Source organism: Gordionus sp. m RMFG-2023, chromosome 3 (genome assembly GCF_954871325.1).
Source record: "Gordionus sp. m RMFG-2023 chromosome 3, tfGorSpeb1-WG-v2, whole genome shotgun sequence".
NCBI classification, from domain to species: Eukaryota; Metazoa; Nematomorpha; class Gordioida; order Chordodea; family Parachordodidae; genus Gordionus; species Gordionus sp. m RMFG-2023.
In genome coordinates, this window is record NC_088777.1 from 197,769 (window position 1) to 217,975 (window position 20,207).

The 20,207-nt window shown below is 26.8% G+C and overlaps 1 protein-coding gene across 1 annotated transcript; it reads right to left on the bottom strand.

Annotated features, from left to right (window-relative positions):
- Positions 1-519: 519 nt before the first annotated feature.
- On the bottom strand, positions 520-18,148 carry LOC135927367 (T-complex protein 1 subunit beta-like). The gene is made up of 15 exons (XM_065463335.1): positions 18,078-18,148; positions 17,968-18,039; positions 17,861-17,926; positions 17,695-17,818; positions 17,570-17,646; positions 9,781-9,893; positions 8,664-8,790; positions 6,931-7,006; positions 4,191-4,419; positions 3,607-3,710; positions 3,359-3,469; positions 3,015-3,206; positions 2,759-2,862; positions 1,082-1,181; positions 520-841 (listed from the first exon to the last, which is right to left on the bottom strand). Exons 1-15 carry the CDS (start codon positions 18,078-18,080, stop codon positions 669-671), a joined length of 1,671 nt encoding a protein of 556 aa, XP_065319407.1. The 5' UTR covers positions 18,081-18,148; the 3' UTR covers positions 520-668.
- Between the last annotated feature and the right edge of the window lie 2,059 nt (positions 18,149-20,207).

The window sequence follows — 20,207 nt, forward strand, 5'->3', positions numbered from 1 at the left end:
ATCCGACCTTGCCCATTCAAAGTATGGAAGGAGAAAACCCAGCCTAATGCAGACCTCTACCTGCTGTAATAAAAATATATCTTTTTTTCCAAAAAATGGTGGTTGTTTACGAAAATTGTTTGTCACATTTTCAAAATTATCTCGATTTTGACCAGTAATTTTGATTTCAATCATGTGACAAATATTGTTTAAAAACTCATCCTATCGAGGTTATTTAGAAAAAGATAAACTGACTAACATAAATGACCATTTTAAAAAAAATTAGACATTATTTAGGCCTTGCTCAAACTATTTGGTAAGGTTTGAGTCGGACCTTAAAATTAAGAATTTCAAAATGCTAAACTTTTTTACACAAAAGACTTTAAATTTAATTTGAGCATATTTGTGGTTCTTTTTGAAATATTATGACCAGTTGAGCTATTCTGCTACATCTGTTTTTAAAAAAAATCTCTCATATTTTTCAGAATCTATGACGGGAGCACAGGCAAAATTTCAAAATACTAATTTATTACATAAGAATACAGGAACGAAAGTAAAAGCAATATAATAATATTTTGGATAAAGCGAACGTTTTAACAATCATTGTTTTACAGAATCAAAGAATATTACAAAAAAAAATTATTTAAAAGAGAAAATAAAGAGAATGATCAATTTCTAAAATATCATTTTCAACAAGGATGTCTATCAGGAACCCTCTTTCTGGGTGCTTGTTTTATTACGTCGTCTACTCTCATTATCATTTCCGCAGCTTCGGAAGCGCTGAGCAAGATTTGAAGTTTGACGATGAACGGTTCCGTTACTCCCAAGGAATTCATGTCGCCTAGGTCGCCAGTTAGAACGTCTATTTAAAAAAATAATAATTAATTCTTAAAATATTAGCCCAAACTGAGGAGCTTCATTGATTAATGGCATTGAAGCGTCGTTGAATACAAATCAGCTGGTGACACGCCATTGATTTTCCAAATCACAATATTTATAATTAAATTAAACAGTCTTTTTTTTAAAGTTTTCGCTAAACTTATTTTGACGAAAAGCCAATCACAGCTATCACATAATTTTATTAAAGTAATAAAAAAATTACTAAGTCCCATTTTGTGTTGACCCTTAAAGTGGCAAGCTCTCAGTTTTGGTATCAGATCGGCGGTGTCTAATCCAGCATTATCGGATATGATAGTGGGCAACTTTGGAGAAAAAAAAATTAACATCATAAAATGAGAAACATTTCTAACGATTTCTTTAATTACAGGCTCATTCCATGTCAAATCATTCCCATCTTACAATTTCGATAAAATCTTGTAAGCTAATACATGTCCTATAGTTATAAATGGGATTCTAGGTATAAAACTTTGTTTTTTAACCCTATCCAAATTAAATCCATTCTAATTAAACTAAAAATTTTATAAAATACATTTTCCTTAAAATATGATTATTAAATATATTTTTTAATTAATATCCATTTCCCTCAATAATATATCTATAATGCTTGAATAATTTTAAACAATAAAAAAAGGCCTTTATTGCAGAGACCCAAACCGAAACGAATATCGGTTCGGTTAAGTTAAAAATAACGGTTCAGTTCGAACCTCTAAAAACCGGTTTTAACACTTTTGTATTCAAACCTAAATTAGAATTATGTATAAGGAAAAAAAAATTTTAATTTCATAATTAAAATAAAAACCTTTATTTTTATTTCATAATTAAAATAAAAACCTTTATTTTTATTAATTGCACATTATAAAATAATATTTAATATATAAATATAACAAATAAATATACCAATGATTAATTTTAAATAAAAACCTTTATTTTTATTAATTGCACATTATAAAATAATATTTAATATATAAATATAACAAATAAATATACCAATGATTAATTTTAATATGAACAATTACTTAAAATTTTTTTATTAAGCCGCACAATTAATATATTTTCAAAATTCGTCTTGCTCAAATTATATCTATAAGGAGAAAATATAAATTTAATTGTTGAAAAATATCTTTCCACACATACTTGGGCAGCTGGGATTGCCAGTATGATATCAGATTTGATGTGTCATTTATAATATACTATATGTAAATAATTTATATATTAGATTTAATTTTTTTCTAGGCATTATAATTCATAAACTTAAAATATTTAAAAAATGTTGTAAAATGGCAATATACTAAAGTTTATAAAAATTATGACTGATGTTTATCAATCAAATGTGATTGAAAATAATTTTAAAACAATTTGAATATAATTAAAATTTTTGCTATACTACTAGTAATAACTTGCGCATTATTTTATAAGCATAAAATTATGAGACTCGAACCGGTTCAGAGGCATTTTAGCGGTCGGTTCAGGTTCGGCTAGAACGGTTTTTAGAGGTTTAGGTTCGATAAAAATACCGGTTTTTAGCGGTTTAACGGTTCGGTTTGGATAACTGCTTTATTGTATTGAAACGTTTAAATATAATTATACATAATCCGCGTGATTGATTAAAATAATTTACCAGTCACGCTATTTATTAAAGAAATTATTATAAAAATAGTAAACGAATAATAAATATTATTTGAAAAATTGTATCTCATTATTTTGAATTCTCAACCTAAGATCCAAAAACGTTTTTGTGCCACAAATTTTTATCGAAATTAAAAGGTCAGAAGATCTCACTAGAGATGACCATGACCCCATATAGAATTAAATATATATATCAAATAAAATAAATTTTACCATCAAATTAAAAATATGTATAATAGCGTTTAATAAAAACTTGAATTAAAGCATTAGCAAATGATTCCATAGCCAAGGCTTCTTTTCCAGGGGTACTTTGGGCTAGTTTATTAACAGCAACCGCCATCAACATTTCTGAGGCACCTATTTAAATTTTGGGGACAAAAAAAATTAAATGATATTCTATTCAAGACTATATTTGCTATGGCTTGTGAGTGATTAATTTTTTCCAGTTATGTGAATAAATATAACACAGAAAAGCTACCTTAGCAAATAATTTTGAAAAATTTAATTACCTCCTCCGCACACCACTCCATGGGTAGATTGAGCACCTTTTTTGCCCCCCTTGTCCAGATTGGTGGGGTTGATGGTGGAGAGCGCTTGGCTTAGCACACAAAGAGCGTCATGAAGGGCTCTTTCTGCTTCGTCCAAAATGTGAGTAGTAGCGGCCCTGAGAACTATCGTGCATGCTTCAGCATTGGGGGTCCCTTAAATTAAAAAAAGGAGGTTAAATAAAGAAGAATATTAATATTTGAAATTATTGCGTTTTTTAGTTACAAAAACAATAATTAATCATCAACCATAGGGGTATGAATTTTGTGATGACATATAATATTTGTCATAGTATTTAATTATTTACCTGAAAATTTAATCATTTTATCTTCACCAATCATGATCTCCTCAATCAATTCACAGTGGCCCAGCTTAACTTGTCCTGGTTCAGCATTAAATGTTGAAAGTATTTCACCACCTGGAATAGAGAATATGGGAGGAAACATTAATTAATCTTAATTTTTATTGATTATGAGGAGAAGGTTTAGCTAAAAAAAAAACTAATTATAATTTTTAGCTTAGTATCGATGTACCAATTAAAACATAAATATAAACCGGTGACAAGTGCCAGTCTTTCAATGCCATCAAAATCAGCGTGCTCAATAGCCATGACACCAGCGTCAGCAAAGAGTTGTTCAGGATAATTGTAAATCAGTTGCCTGGTTTATTAATAAATTGGATATAAGTATAGTAAACTTATTTTACACGATTAATAAAAACAATTAACATGATTACTGTGTCTAAGTGTCAACATCAATTAAGGTTTATAAAAAAAAATTTATATCAAAATATTTTCGTAGATTTCATTTCTTTTTTGTAATTTTGAAACCGATATCACAATATCAAATAAAAATTCAGGTATAAAGCACTATGTAAGAAACAATTTCTTATAATCACTATAATATCTTTCGATAACATTTTTTTATCTTCAGGACCAAGTTTTTATCCTTCAAAAAAACGTAAAACGCTTAAAGTTGATGTTGATTTTATGGTTTAAGCCAATTTTTTTTTTGGTTAAAAGTGTGATTAAGCCGTCTTGAAGTTAGCTAAAGTTAGGAGATTTGACAGACACTACTCGCCTGTTACCTCTACCGTTTATACAGCCTTTTCTATGTTAAAAAGAAAGTTATAAAATATACCGATTAATAAAAACGTTTTCGCCATATTGGAGGATATTTTGAACTTTCTCCTTCATTTTGAGCTTCTCGGCACCTTCCAATTCGGCAACCTTTGCCATACTGTCCACCCTGATGCGAGAACCAAACACTTTAACCTTATCTGTATCCATGGGGGTGTTGGCTAAAAGAATTTTGGCTTTCGTTATCTTTTTGGGTTGGTTAAGGCCTATTTTCTTGTCTAGGATAAAACCTGTTGTAGAGAGCACAATAAAATATTTACATTTATAATGTGTATTAAATTTTATTATATTTTTTTGGTGCATATATTCATGTGGTATATTTTTTTTTTCAGTTTAATTATTTCATTAATCAAGTTGTATTATTTATATAAACTTGCTTTGATTGAAATTGTGTGACAAAAATTATATTAAAAATGAGGGACCATAAAAATTATTTATAAATGAATTTGCAATGTAACTATTTACTTTTGAAATAATGTAACTAATTTTCACGAGTAGCTGTTAGCAGCATTTTAAAATTACTTACCAATTTTAGCATTCATAATATACAACTTTGAAAGATTTTCTACCATAACTTATCATTTTGATTGAATCTTATAGGGCTCATGGATTAATAAAAATTTCTATGTTAAGTCATAATCAATGTGACAAGAAATAAACCAAAAACAAAACAAAGATTGTATCAATCCTCTAAATATAAATCTGGTCTATTCAAATCAGAGATCTGCAAAAATAAGCCCGGCCCGTATGGTCTTAGGGCCCTAATTTTTTAAAAAAAATCGCGTGCGGGCCAGGTCTAATATTTAAAAATAAATTGGGCCGGGTTTAGGTATTGAAAATATTTTTAAATATATCTAAATTTATCAATTTAGATTGAATTTTTCATGTAAAATAAAAATATTTTATTTTATTTATAGAAAGCCCATATAACATAGGTCTTCTATTTTGAGTAATTATTAAAATTAACGGGCCGGCAAAACTTTTTTAAAAATTTCGGTCCGGGAATTCAAATAACCGATTTTTTTTTAAAAAAGAGCAAAAAATTTTGGGCAATCTAAACTGATATCTTGCGATATTCATACTAAACGTGTCCAATAACCAATACCGACCTGATATTTAGAAAAACTTTTATTTGATCTATCTTTCAATCGATGAAATAAAAAATCAATATTTTCTATGCAAAAAAAAAGCAACAGCAAACTAGGGACAAAACTTGCAATACCAAAGTCCATTATAATTTTGAGCTTGTATAAAGTTTTAACAGGGATCGCTAGTTATTATTCAAGATAGAAAACAGGAAATCGGCTATTCAATTCTTGACTTTTTTTTCTTGAAAAATTTAAACACAAAACAAAAAAAATAAAATAATTTATTCTTCGATATTTATAATAAAAAATTATAATAAACAATTATTTTTCTATCATTTTAAAAGTAAATAAATTAATAACTAAAATTGCGACAATAATAAAATTAACATAACTAATGGCCTCACATCACATCTTGGAATTGTAGAGCTGAAAGAAAGAAGTACAGGAGAAACACTAAAAACTTCACAAAAATTTAAAATTAATATTGAACAAATATACACAATTACTTCTGATAATGGTGCAAATTTTATCAAAGCTTAAAAGCTCTTGCAGCAGCCTGAAATTGATTATGATATGAGGAGTGAATCAGCAGATGATGAAAATATGGATGTGAATGCATATAAACATGATATCGATCTGAATACTTTTTTTTATCAACTATTTTATCTTATCCGATTTATAGTGCACGTTGTGCGGCTCATACACTTCAAGATCCAATAAAATTATCACCCATTGTAGATATTATTGAAAAAGCTAGGTGCTTAAATTTAAAAGAAAATCCCTAAGCACGTGTTATATTGTCACCGATGGCATTCAACACATGATATGTTAGAAAGGCTGATTTTACTCAAACCCAATATCGAAGATTTTTTTCAGAACAATCTCATTATTTATCGACTGAAGACTGGAAAGGGATAATAACGATTGTTGAAATGTTAAAACCACTAAAAATCGCAACCAAACGATTCCAATTTGAACAGACACTGGATAGATTTATATGCAGAATGGTTACACCAAATGTATGTCTAGTTTTTAAATTAAAAATTTAAATATTTTTTTTATCAATTCAAAGATACCCGAGCTAAACCCGTACGTAACCAAACCCTGGTTAAAAATTTTTCTCCTGAACCGAACCCTAAACTTTTTATTACCTTAAACTGAACCCGAACGTAACCCGGGCAAAAATTTTTCCTAGTTGGCATCCCTGATCAGAAGTAATCGTGTCTATTTGTTCAATATTAATTTTAAATTTTTGTAAAGTTTTTAGTATACTCTCCTGTACTTTCTTTCTTTCAGGTCTATAATTTCAGGAGTTCTCAAAATTATAATGGACTTTGATGTAAATTGAATATTTACACCAAGAATTGACCTCTCTTATGTTTTTGTAGTTATGTCGACGATTTTTTTAAACTGTGCCTGATAAATTTGAATTTTGGCAGATTAGCCAAAAAATGATATTTAATTTTAATACATAAATTAACTTTAATTCACAAATATTTTATGTGCTTTAAGTTAGATATTTAAGGGAAAAAAAAATTATCCCTTAAATATTTTATGGGCCAAAAAAAATTTAATTGAAAAAATATATGACAAATTATAAGGTATGTCAACTATGTTAATCAACAATGATCTAAAAGTATTAGAAAATTTTACCATCGTCTAGATAAGAATCAATAAGATTGCCTCCCAATTTTTTGATGATTTGTATAGCTTTTAAATCTTCCTTGCCCTGAAGAAAAAATAATCATAAATAATTTAATATAGTTAAATTATACTTGAATTATTCATCTCTAAATTCATTTATTAATAAGATATCCATAATAATTTCGAATTTTACAATTTATAAATAAAAATAAGTGTTGTTGTACATGCAGACCACAAGCTAAATAAGTTTATTTTGATTTCTTGTCAATTTTCATGAATTAGAAACATAAATAGAATCAACCTTATTAATTTAAACCCATTTTTAACTTATATAAAAAATTGAGTTTGTTTCCCATCAAATTAAATGTTATTTTTATAAAAATTATTTCCATTTTACATCATAACCTGGTTCAAACACAAGCTTATTATATAAATAATATTCGTTTTTTGAATTCCCTGAATTTATAAGTCTTCAGAAAAGAAATCATATAATATTTTAAACAATTAACATATAAAATTTATGAGAATAGTTCCTATATTTGTACATTTTACAGGGATTTATGTCTATGAGATAAAATTAGTGTTTTTCGAGTGGGAAAATATTGAATCCAATGATTTGAACTTACAAATGTTTCCCCAATACATAATAAAAATTAGAAAATATAGAATTTTTTTTAAAAATATTAGGCCCATCCCAAACCCGATTGAGTCTAACTTTGCAGATCTCTACTAGCCATAACTAGACCTGTGGGCCATGCCGCCGATGAAAAAGATATCCAACGCACCAACATTGCCAACTTTATAAATACGTGGCAGTGTAGCGCAAAGTAATTATGTTATCGTTATTAGACAATATAAATTTAGGTATTTCTTTATAAATTTAATATTAAATTTTATAAAAATGTTATTTTATTAATTTAATGTATTAAGCAATTAAGAAAGTATCTGTTTTATTAAAAATACATTGCACCAAATAGAGGATATGTTTAATGGATATTATACATTGGCAACCCATCATGTAACCCAAAAACATACTGAGGAAACAATTACATCAAGAATAGATAAAGTTGAATACGTGTTCAATTTAAGGTCTAAAAATTTCAATGATCATGGATGTAGGCGTGTCCGGTTAGGTAAATATGGACATCGCCTATGTTTGGTACTGAATTATATGATCTTGTAACAGTGGATGGAGTTAAGAAAGTGTTGAAAATCTTATTTAAACTAAGAGAAAATATATTTACAATCATATACAAGACCTATAATCTGGATAATTTAAATAATTTGAAGAACAGAAAATGTTTTGAGGTGATAGATCTTAACAAATGAAATTCCTTTCACCCAAGAGCAGTTTAAAGCAGATTTATTAATAATAATGGTATAATAAATGACAGACGATACTCGAAAGTGTAAGTGGCACTAACAAAGCCCCAATCAATTATGTTAAATAGATCGGAGAAACAAGACCTTATAATTTTATGAATTTAATTAAACGTCTCATATCGGTAATGGAAAAATAAACTTTCTTTCAAAAATAAGAATCAAATGAATGATTAAATTTATCGAAAATAGTTTATTGAGGTAATGAAAAATTAGACGTGCCACCGACATAAACAGCGGCGTAAAAATCGCCCATATTTTTAAGGTAAAACGTTGCTGCCAATAAATTTTGCATAGGGCACATATGTTTAACCATAACCAAAAAAAATATACTTATAAATATATATTATATATATAAAAACTTTCAATCTCATGGCAGCTGAGACCGCTAATTTGGCAAAAAAATCTTTGTGCTGGGCCAAATTTTTGGAACTAAGAGTTGTTCTGGCAATGTTCATCAAATCCTTATTAAATTTGGTTTTGTCATTTCTAAATGCAAAAAATAAATAAATAATGATATTAAAGTATGAATGCAATAACTATGGTTTTTTTTTAAAAAAAACATTAAATATTTTGATAGATATTTAATGGGAGTTTGGTAGTGAAACATTGTTTTTTTAAACAAAAATTAAATCTATAAAAATCATTACTTAATTGTATTTCATTTCATAAATGAATCAAATAACGAATTATCGTTCAAATAAATTAAATAATTTACTACCTTATTCGGTTCGGTATATAAAATTATGAATGATAAATTTATTCAATCCATTTAAAAGAATGGATGATAAAAATTGGTTCAATTTTTACAAAGGGTTATTTATTATTCAATTATCGTAGTTGTATGTTGTGGAATAAACCTTATAATGAGGTAATTTTAGGACGCATGATAATAATTAAGCTCTCCAAAAGTTAGTAATCCTTGACGAGCTAATGAATGTAATGTTGTCAAACTACCTAACTTTAGTCAACTATAAAACAGCGTAGCCATATTTTTATCCCAAAATATTATAATCAATCTTCGAGTTGAGACGCAACTTAGAAGCTTAATTCAATTTTTTAGGCTAACAGCTTGATTAAACCACAGTAGAGATGGTCGTTGTTAGGTAATCTAACAACACTAAATGAATGGCAAGAGCACGTTCAAAAATTCTAGATAAATGTTACGAGAATTGAGATCACGAGATAGATTTATTATTTTTTTCTTATAGGTATATATTTAAAACACATCTATTTCGTTCGTTTTGAGCCGATTCTTAAAAAGGGCCAACTCAATATTTCAGCCAAAAGAATGATGGCTAATTCTCGAGATTTGACTAATCGATACCTCGACCTTTGTGCCATCTATGAGCGAGCAAAATCATCAGGCTGGCGCAATATTATTCAGGATAAAATATTGAGTTGCCATTTAATAACACATCTATTTCGTGAGATTTTAGGGTTCTAAAGTTGAATAAGATTCAAAAATATTGTATTAACCTATTATCGATAGCCGATTCTTTCAAAACCCGGCGGGCTTCATCTGTAGCTTTTCTCCAACCAGATACAATAATTTGCGGATGTATTTTTTGGTGAATCAATTTTTCGCCTTCCTAATAATTATTAATAATGTATTTGTAATTAAATAAATATCCAAGGTGAAGTGAGCTAAAGAACTCATTTTACAAATCTTCAAATCCAAATACTTACATACAAGTTTATTTGCCATTGTTTTCGAATAGAAAATCAAACTTTATGACAGGATAAAATGTGCAATAACATTTTTCATATTTTATTCAACTTACAATAATACCTAGACTGACGATGCATTCATTAAAAGTGTACATCAATGAAAACAGCTGGGGTCGCCATTTTGAATCGTTATTAAAGAATTGCCTTATCATCGAGATAATAAGGAAGCGAGTTAACGATTTAATAGTAGTTTTTAACTAGGGAATATTTACCATATGGCTTACCAAAATGGCTGGTCCAACTGATATGTATTATACGCTTTCAGATACATTATTATGAATGTATCGTCAATCTAGGTATTATTATATATCATCGATTTTACACCCTTTCAATTCTAACATCATACAAAAATATACAATTGTCCCTATTTTTCCAGTTCTTTTCAATTCAAACAAATTGCTTTTATAGAAAAAAAAAATCATTTTTATAATAGAAATAATAGAACAATTTTAAACTGGAGACAGCCACGAAATTTTTGGTTATCACGATATTTTTAAAAAAATAGATGGCGCTCTTATATAAAATAAGGCATTTTGTTTAAAAAATTTTTTCGAATTATTTTTCATTTTTAAACATAAGTAATTATAAGATATTAGCATTAATATCATGAAAAATATTATTTAGGTGGCAGGCTTATTTATTATTATCATTATAAACTATTGATAATTTGTAAAAATTAATGTTTTTATAATAAATGTTCAATTTGCTAGATAGATAGTCACTATTCCGATATCTCCTGCAAGAAGACATAATAATTAATTTTTGAAGGATAAAAGCCAGTTTTCATGCAATTACACCTGCCTACCAATTAACTAATTTTTTTCGTAAAAATATAACGTATAAGTGCTCAATTTCAAAGAATCTAAGCGTTCTATTTTAAAATAAATGTGCCAAAATTTTTGGCCCGGATAACTTAATTTCAAAATATCGAGGCGGAAAGCACTATATTTTTTGATCAATGCCATTAAGTTTAAAAAAAAAGTCTAGAAAATATAAATACCGACAGCGATTTTAAATAACATCATCGCAGCATCCAGATCAATAGATGCAATCAATATTATTAAAATGAAATTGAAATATCTCCTATTAAAAATAAAAACTACCTTTTTAAAAATAAATTTTACAATTATCAATGAGTATAGTTTTTCACTTTCTTCGTCCTCAAGATCAAGTAGCAGTACAATTAGATTCGCGAGTTAAGAAAAAGGATAATGGAATTTATATTAATTTTAAATTAATGCTTATCCAGTTTTTCCCAACGCTCTATAAAATCAATATGCCTAATGTGATAGACTTTACAATGTAGAAGAATGAAATCATAGGCTTTGATTTGACACAGATTCCTATGTAATTATATCCATAATTTGAAAACTCAACAATTAAATATTAACCTTTTTATATTATAACAAAGAATCAATTTTAGGAGATAAAATACATTTTTTATTATATAAATAATATATAAATAAAGCCTTTGACTACCCAAGATGCTAATATAAGTGATTTGTCACAAATTTCGTCAATATCTACATCTAGGAAGTTGAGTATTTCTAGGATATTTAAGATGATTCCAGCAAAATTTCGTCAGAAATGTATTCACTAAATACACATTATAGTATACATCCTCAAGTATATATTTTTAGCAAATTTAGAAAGATACATTACTAAATCACATTCACACCTGAGAGTGGAAAATAAAAACAAAAAAACACATTCATTAGTAGGGATAAGAAAATTAGTCCCTCATGAAAACACTCAAATTAAATAAATTGATTATGAGATATATTATAAAATGTAACGTCTCATTTAACAAAATAATATCTACTTATTTCAGATATTTTCTCATTTATATTTAAAAATGAGAAGATATGGTGCAGACAAACGGCGGCCTGCTATGTTAAAGATTTATATCAAAAATCTAGAAATAAAATTATTGAAGACCTTAAAACAGGTAAATGGCAAAATCAGCCTAACAATGGACATTTGGACTGGAATAAATTCCTTATCTTATTGTTCAATAACAATTCATTATATTGACAAAGATTGGAAATTTGTGAATATCCTACCTTGATCTCGTAGACTTACCTCATCCACATACGAGTGAGAAAATATGAAATAAACCTATTATCCTCTCTCCAATCTTTTGGCATACAAGAAAAAATAATGTCCATTACAATCGATAATGCAAAGAATTTCCTCTCCTCTGTGTCTATCATGACAAAATTATATATGGATAAAACGGTTATTGTCTATTTAGCATTAGATGCCTGGCTCATATATTAAATATGATAGTGGGCTCAGGAATTAATGTTTTGAATGAAAAATTGGAAAAATTAAATAAATTTGTTAAAAAGTTACATAATTCTCACAAATTTATGAAGAAATGGATGGATTTGTCAAGTGAGACTCGTATACCACTAGATGTCATCACAAGATGGAATTCCAAATTTTTAATGATTTCCACAATTAACAAAGAACCCCCTTTTTAGTATTATCTTATAGAATATCGATGTAGTAAATAATTTAGGCAAGAAAGGCTATCTTCCCGATAATCAAATTATTATAATCATGAAGAATATTTAATATTACCCGAGAAATTTCCTCAGATACTACAAACTCTACAGTTGGGTCGGCAGTTTTATTTATAGATGAAATTCCTAAAAAGTCAGAGATATATACGGAGCACATTAATACTCTTTCAAACTGTATATCGTTGTTTGTTAGACCGAAAAACAAGGAAAAAGATTTTGCCTAAATTTACAAATAATCCTGAATTTTTTTAAAAATCTCTAAACGTTATACACGAAATGAGTACAATGTCAGGGTCGTCAATGTACGACCAATGAGCCCGGTAATGAAGCCATGTCTTATTCCGTGCGTACACACATAATAAACTAAGAAGGCGAATAGGATTACATAGATATTAGGGCTATTTACGAGTTTCAACATCATGTAGCAGATTGAAATAGGTATATATTTAAAAGAGGAAGTAGCTAGCGCGACTACCAATGTAATCGATTGGTGACTTAAAAACAGCTCGATATATCCAACTTTGTCTTTAATTATAAATTTAGGAGAATCGTGGAACTTTTTAACAAATTTATTTAATTTTTCCAATTTTTCATTCAAAACATTCATTCCTGAGCCTACTGTTATATATAGTATATGTGCCAAACATCTATTGCCATATAGGCAAGAACCCTATTTATCGATATAAAATTTTTTTCGTAAAAGACACAGATGACAAGAAATTTTTTGTCATTATCGATTGTCATCGATATTATTTTATCTTGAATCCTGCAAGATTCAGAAGAGGATAATAATAGGTTAATTGATATTTCCTCACCCGTATGTGGATGAGGTAATTCTATGAGATCAAGAAGGATATTTAGGATTTTCCAAACTTTATCAATGTAATATATTACCAATGAACAATAAGATAGGGAATTAATCCCAGCATAATGTCCGATATCAGACTGATTTTGCTATTCACCTGTTTAAATTCCATAATGTTGATTCCTAGATTTCTGATATAAATCATTTACATAGTGGGCAACCGTTTGTCGACACCCTATCTTCTCATATTTAAATATGAAGGAGAAGATATCTCCGAAATATGGAATTTCTATTTTGTTAAATGGGAATGTTATTTTTTTAATACGAACCTCATTATCAATTTATTTAGTTGAGTATTTTCATGTGAAACCAATTTTCTTACTCCTAATAACGAATTTGTTGTTTTGTCAATATTTTCCAGTCTCAAATGTGATTTTGTAATATGCCTGTTTAAATTTGCTAAAAATATATATACAATAATCGTATATTATAAGTATGTAGTTGAAACTGTAGGTAGTACATTATAATGTGTATTGCAGTGGATATATTTCCGACGAGATCTCGTTGGAATCATCTTAAATATGTTTGAAATACTCAGCCTCATAGATGTAAACATTTCTAAAATCAGTGATAAATCACTTATATAAGCATAAGGTTCTATCTATATTATATATAATTAATTGGGGACGGAGAAAGAGAAAAACTAAATTGATAATTGTAAAATTTATACGAAAAAAGGTCAATTTATTTTGGGAGGGATTGGTTATTTATTTTATGATAAAAAATTAATGGTGCCAGCTGGGCATTAAAATCATTCAAAATTAAAATAATATAAATTAAAAATATAAATTATCCAATTTTCCCCTTATATTGTTTAAATTTATTAGGAAAAATAAAATATCCTCCAAAATTAAATCTTATATTTCGTTTGCTTGTTTGACACCAATTTAGCTGCTTAAAAAGGGAAAGTTTTTAAAAGACAAAATTTTTTTTAACATTTTCAAAGTTTGGAACTTATTTTAAGAATTCGAAGTTACATGGGAAGATAAGCATGCTAAAGTGAGGTGATGATCCCACACATTTTCTGGGATATACCGGACCCTGGTTTTAACATTTCAATTATGACATGACTCGGAGCCCGACAAAATATTAAATTATTTTGTTTCCCCTAATGTTTACATAAATTTTTTTATACCATAATTTCTTTATATTTTTCTTCATCACTTTCATCATTTGAACTGTCGTTGAAAGAGCCTACTTTTGCAAACCAATTCAATAAATAAAAATAGACCTTTATTCCTAATAAAAAAACTTCTTTTTTTTCTTGTATTGGGTTGGACCTAAAAACATAGGCGTGATTTATAGGTCCCTATAATAGAATTTAACGTATTCTGTAAATTATTTCTATGGTTCATCCTCGTTTCATTTATAATTTAGTTTAACATGTTGTTTACTTTAAACAATAAAATTTATATTTTTACCCGTACTCTGGCTATACAGTTGTGCAAGTTCGACTCAAAAATTTGATTTAATAGACTAAATTGGTCAACTAAGACGAATAAATGGATTGACTTAGTAGACCAATTTAGTCACTAAGTTTTTAACAAAATAATTACAATATATAAATGAAATGTTTATTTAGAAAAAGAAAAAAATACATTTTATTTTATTTTAATTGTATTCAACTTTCCTCTAATAAGCAATTGGCTATAAAAAATATCCCTTTACTAGAAGCCAAATGCCAGGGCTGGCAAAATTTTATTAGCTAATTTTATCAAAATGAATTTTCCCACTTCCAAAATTCCAAAATATTGTCTGTAATTTGTTTTATGAGCGATGAATCTTCTTGCATCTTTAACAATGCTTTATCAAAATTCTCTAAATGTTTCATTTAAAATATATAGGATGAAAAAGAAAAGTTATAAATGATAGTTGACATTGACTTTCATATCATATAATTCTATATCAATTAGCATCTAGATTATTTCATATATATATATATCCTACTTTTATTCGTCTATTAAAAATTTAGCAGTTTTTTCGAATCTAGAATAAGCACCTTATGGAGTGGCTCTAAATCTTTCATATATTGAGAAATGTTGTCATGATTTTTAAGATTTTGATTATTATTGTATCACCTTAAGGAGGTTGACAAAATTTTTACTAATTTTTGTATCCATAGATAAATTTCCTTTATTGTGAGGATGAGAATCTGTGCTCAGATTATCCGAACATTCTTTGAATATTGATAAAAATTTAAGTAAGTGCATAGACTCTACAATCATTGTACTAAATATATTTATTATGATCATTACATAGTAAATTATTCAAAAAATTTTTTTATATTAAGACCCTTTAATGAACAATAGAGAGGCAATGGAAAAGTTTAAAAAATTCACAGGAACAGAAAAGGAAAATTAATATTTAAATGTACTATATTAAAATTATTGTTATTTATATTTATATATATGTACATATGAGAGTATTTTAGATTTGTTGGTAAATATGGGAAAATTTAAACAATAAGTTATTTAATCTTCCTATAAATTCTGATTGATTATAATTTGAGTGCAAATGATTAGTATAAAGATAAATGAAAATAAAACATTTAAATTAAACTTATAACCAAATTTCCATTGCTCTACGAGAAATGATAGATTTATTATTTTTCATTCAATTGAAATTTTAGCAGACAGAAAATAAATGTTGTTTATAAAAAAGAACTAAATAATATTAGAAAAAAATATATATTATAATTATAAAATCGTAAATTATATTCAAAAACAATTTTAAAAATTAAAATTTCCATGATTAACGGGCAATTTATGTTCAGGCCTAACCAAAATTTTGGGAAGGCCCATCAATCAGGCTTAATAATTTAAAATTTATACCCATTCGAGCAGTGACCCCCTTCTTCTTTCTTTCGTGTCACTCATAATTTCATGGCCCACACCCAATGCACATATCAAAATGTTAATTTTAATTGAATGTAATTAATAAATTTAAATTAAATTAATTTGTAAGCAGCAAATGATAAGTAATTAAGTGTTTTATAACAATAATGCTAGCATAAAAAATATGGTCCTATATAGAAATTTTTTTACTCATTGTTTGAGAAATCTAGGAATAAGTTGAGATTTTGCAAGTAATTAGTTGGCATATATCAGTCACCTATAAACTTATCTCAGGTTTAATTTTATCAAAATTTTCCTAAAATATTTGTAAATTATTTCTCAATGTGCATATTTAATTAAAGTAATAAACATATTTTCTTATATAATAATGAGAAAATTCATCAATAAAAATTAAATATTTTAATAAATTCTCTTTTTAAAATAAATGAAGGAATGGCAAAAAAGGAATTGAAAATGCTGAAGCATAAGTAAAATGTGGAGCTAAAAATTTGATCTTTTGATCAAAAAATTAATGCTAATTGATATATTTTTTCATATTATTTCTATAATAACTTGTTTTCCAATAAATATATCACAATTTTTATTTTAAACAAAAATAACAGCCAAATTTTCATTAAAAAATTTATTTTATTTAAAATTCTATAAAAAAATCCTAAAATTAATATTAAAAATATGTTCAGGTATTTCAGATTTTTCAGTTTAAATTACAAACAATCGAACAAAAATGTTGTAGAAGACCTTCTAAAGAATATCTAGATATTGTTACAAATATAAGAAATTTTAAAAGATGGTAAAGATTTTAGCCAAAATATTATAACCTAAGCCTAAAAATTTAGCAAATAGATGTCCAAGCCTTTTCTGTCATCTATGAGCAAAATCTTTAAATTACCTTTGGATAAAATCTTTATATAACTTTTTTTTAAATTAGCTAAATCAAGATTCAAGACTGTTTAGTAAGAGATAAGTGAAAGTATAGAAAATGATATTGCACATATAAAATGTATAGTAACCTAGTAAAATTTTATTTTTACCATTAAATTTTTTTGGAAATTTGAAAAAATATATAAAAAAATACAAATTAAGCTTGATTTAAAAAAAAATATATGCTATTATTTTATTATAGAAAGCTTTTAGATCAAAATTTTGTTGCTTCTATCATTAATAATATATGCAATTGTACAATTAATAATTATTATAAATGAATCACATTAGTCATATTTTGTATAATTAATAACACAAAGTGACTATAACAAAATTTACAAAGAAATTAAAGGAAAAGAGAATAATACCTTTAACAATTCACAGGCCAAAACACATACTGATGTAGTTCCATCTCCTACTTCATTATCTTGAGTTTTTGCTATGTCTAAAACAAAATTAACAAGATTAAAATTTTAATATTGTTTTGTATTACCAACTAACACTTTGGCGGCAGGATTATCAACCCCTATTGATTTTAAAATTGTTGCACCATCATTAGTTATTTGAATATCTCCTATTCCACGCCCATCCATACCAGATGATTGTATAATTTTGTCCTTAAGTGTTAAAATATATATCAAATTATTTTAAATACATACCATTCCTTTTGGTCCTAAAGTACTCTTAACCAAATCCCCAATGGCAATGGCACCAATAAAACTTGACTAGAATTATATAACTTTATTAAAACTTATTCAAATTTTACCAATCGTGCATTCTCTCCTCTATCTTCTTCAGCTTCGTTTTTCAATAATTGAATAGGGTGCAAAGATAAAGCCTAAAAAAAATACTAAATAAAATTAAGATAAAATTTACCATTTTGTTTAAAATAGGGAAAGCGTGATATAAGTTAATATTTCCACGAGGTTAGACTTCTATGAATTGACTGGAATGAGGCATATTGTAATATTTAAAATGAATTAAATAAATTTATGAAAATATTTTAATTTATATACATGAAATTTAATCTCTAAAAAAACATACTTTTACCATACAAGTATTAAAATACGAATCATTTTTGTATAAAAGAATATTCCAATAATTATAAGAAATATTTATGTTCAGTATCCCGGCAAAAACATATGAATTAGAGAAACGTATTAACGATAGAAAGAGAATGTTAAGGATAATATCTCGGTCATCATAGGAAGACAAGATATAAAGTATAAAAATATTAGGATCTAAAAGTATTATCCATGAAAGTAAAGAACATGGCATATAGATTAAGGTGTTATAATATTACAATGAGAAGGCCTTAAATGATTACTCAAAACGCATATTTAATTTAGGCATGAGAATTATATAAGCAGCTATGCCAAGAATATTAACGCGGAAACAACTACACAGAGGTAGACATAAACTTATAATAAATGAGATGTTTTGTCCAAACAATAAAAAATGGATAGTGATGAAAGTGTTTACCAACTAATTGATAAAAGCTAAATACTAAAAAAGTGAAATAAATAATCTTCAGGATATAAATCTGATTCTCATTATTCAATTTCAAATGATAATGAAGCTTTCTAATTCATTGATATTTCATGAATTTTAAATATATAACTATAATAAATGCTTTATGTTATTTAATCAAAAATTAATATCGATGATATATATTTATTAATATTATCGATTTTCCCTACAAATGTATTATAGTTATTCAAATGATATATTAAAATTTGAAAAAGATAATTATTTTGTTTGTAATTTTCATTTTTACTTAAGTTTTCCTTTTTCTATTTTTTATTTTTTCCCTTTTTCCTATGAATCCTTGGACATTTTTTACCCACATAAATTATGCCAATTTTAACCTGAGATTCAGTTATATGTTTAATATTATCGACTCAAGTCCTAGACTTAGATTCCTTATTTAATCAAGCGTTATAAATGCTTCCTATGTCAAAAGATATGGGATATAATTTTTAATTTTATCATTGCAAAATAAATTTTAACTATTTTGTTACTATCGAGATAAAAAATAATTGAATGTTCGACAAGTTAGAAAATAATTGTTCTGCAGGTAAAAAAAAAATTTTTTAATAAAAATTAAATTCTTATATTTTATAAAATCCTCATTTTATAAAATACGAATTGAGTAGAAAAATTGGTTAGGTTCTAAAAAAAATATTTGAAAATAAGTTTAGTCAATGACCCAAAACAACTAAGCCAAACCCTTCAATACTACAATCAGATACTGGAATTACTCATAAGAAATAATAATTATAAGGAGGAAGATTTAATTTTAATATAAACTCCCTATATTAAAAAGGACTATCTAAAACTCATTATAATGGACGATGACGTTCATATAACTCAAATCTAAAATAATATTAGAGGTTACTAATTTTTTCTCGCTTCACTATTATATCCAATGTTCATACCCGGGCATTGTTTAAAAGAATTAGCCTCTCGGTCTCGTGGTTTCATGTGTTATCACATATTAAAATCCGGGAAACCTTAATGATTCGCTTATTGCAATTTAACTAATAAGACTTCAAATAAACAATTTTTTTTACATTCGTTGGAAGAAATTGATTGTTGGACTGTTGATAGAGCATTTTAATGTAACAAAAAAAAAGTAATAAGTTATCAATTTTGAAAATGTAACATTTTCCTTCTTCTAAAAGGCCTTCCCATAATTTCATCTAATGGATAGTTTGTTGTTCAAGTAGTTTATCGTTTTGGTTTTTCAATGTTGCATAAGTCACTAATCGTTGGCCCAAATTGTTGGTTTGTTCTTTTTTGAAATCGTGAGCTTGATATTCATATCGAATATTGTCTTCATAAATCGTGATTTTGTCATATAGCTTGCTTGGTAGTACTCAGTTGTTATTATTATCATTTTCAAAATTGTTATTATCATCAGTAAGTAATAAGAAATAATAGTTCATCATATTGGATATAAGAATAAACGAAGAATGATAAATCAATAAAATTGTTATATAATAT

Coding starts and splice junctions, on each gene's coding strand:
- LOC135927367 (XM_065463335.1), bottom strand. Junction 3,470..3,606: donor AAGACTGGCACTTGTCACCG/GTTTATATTTAT, acceptor TCTCTATTCCAG/GTGGTGAAATACTTTCAACA. Junction 3,207..3,358: donor TAAAATGATTAAATTTTCAG/GTAAATAATTAA, acceptor TTTTAATTTAAG/GGACCCCCAATGCTGAAGCA.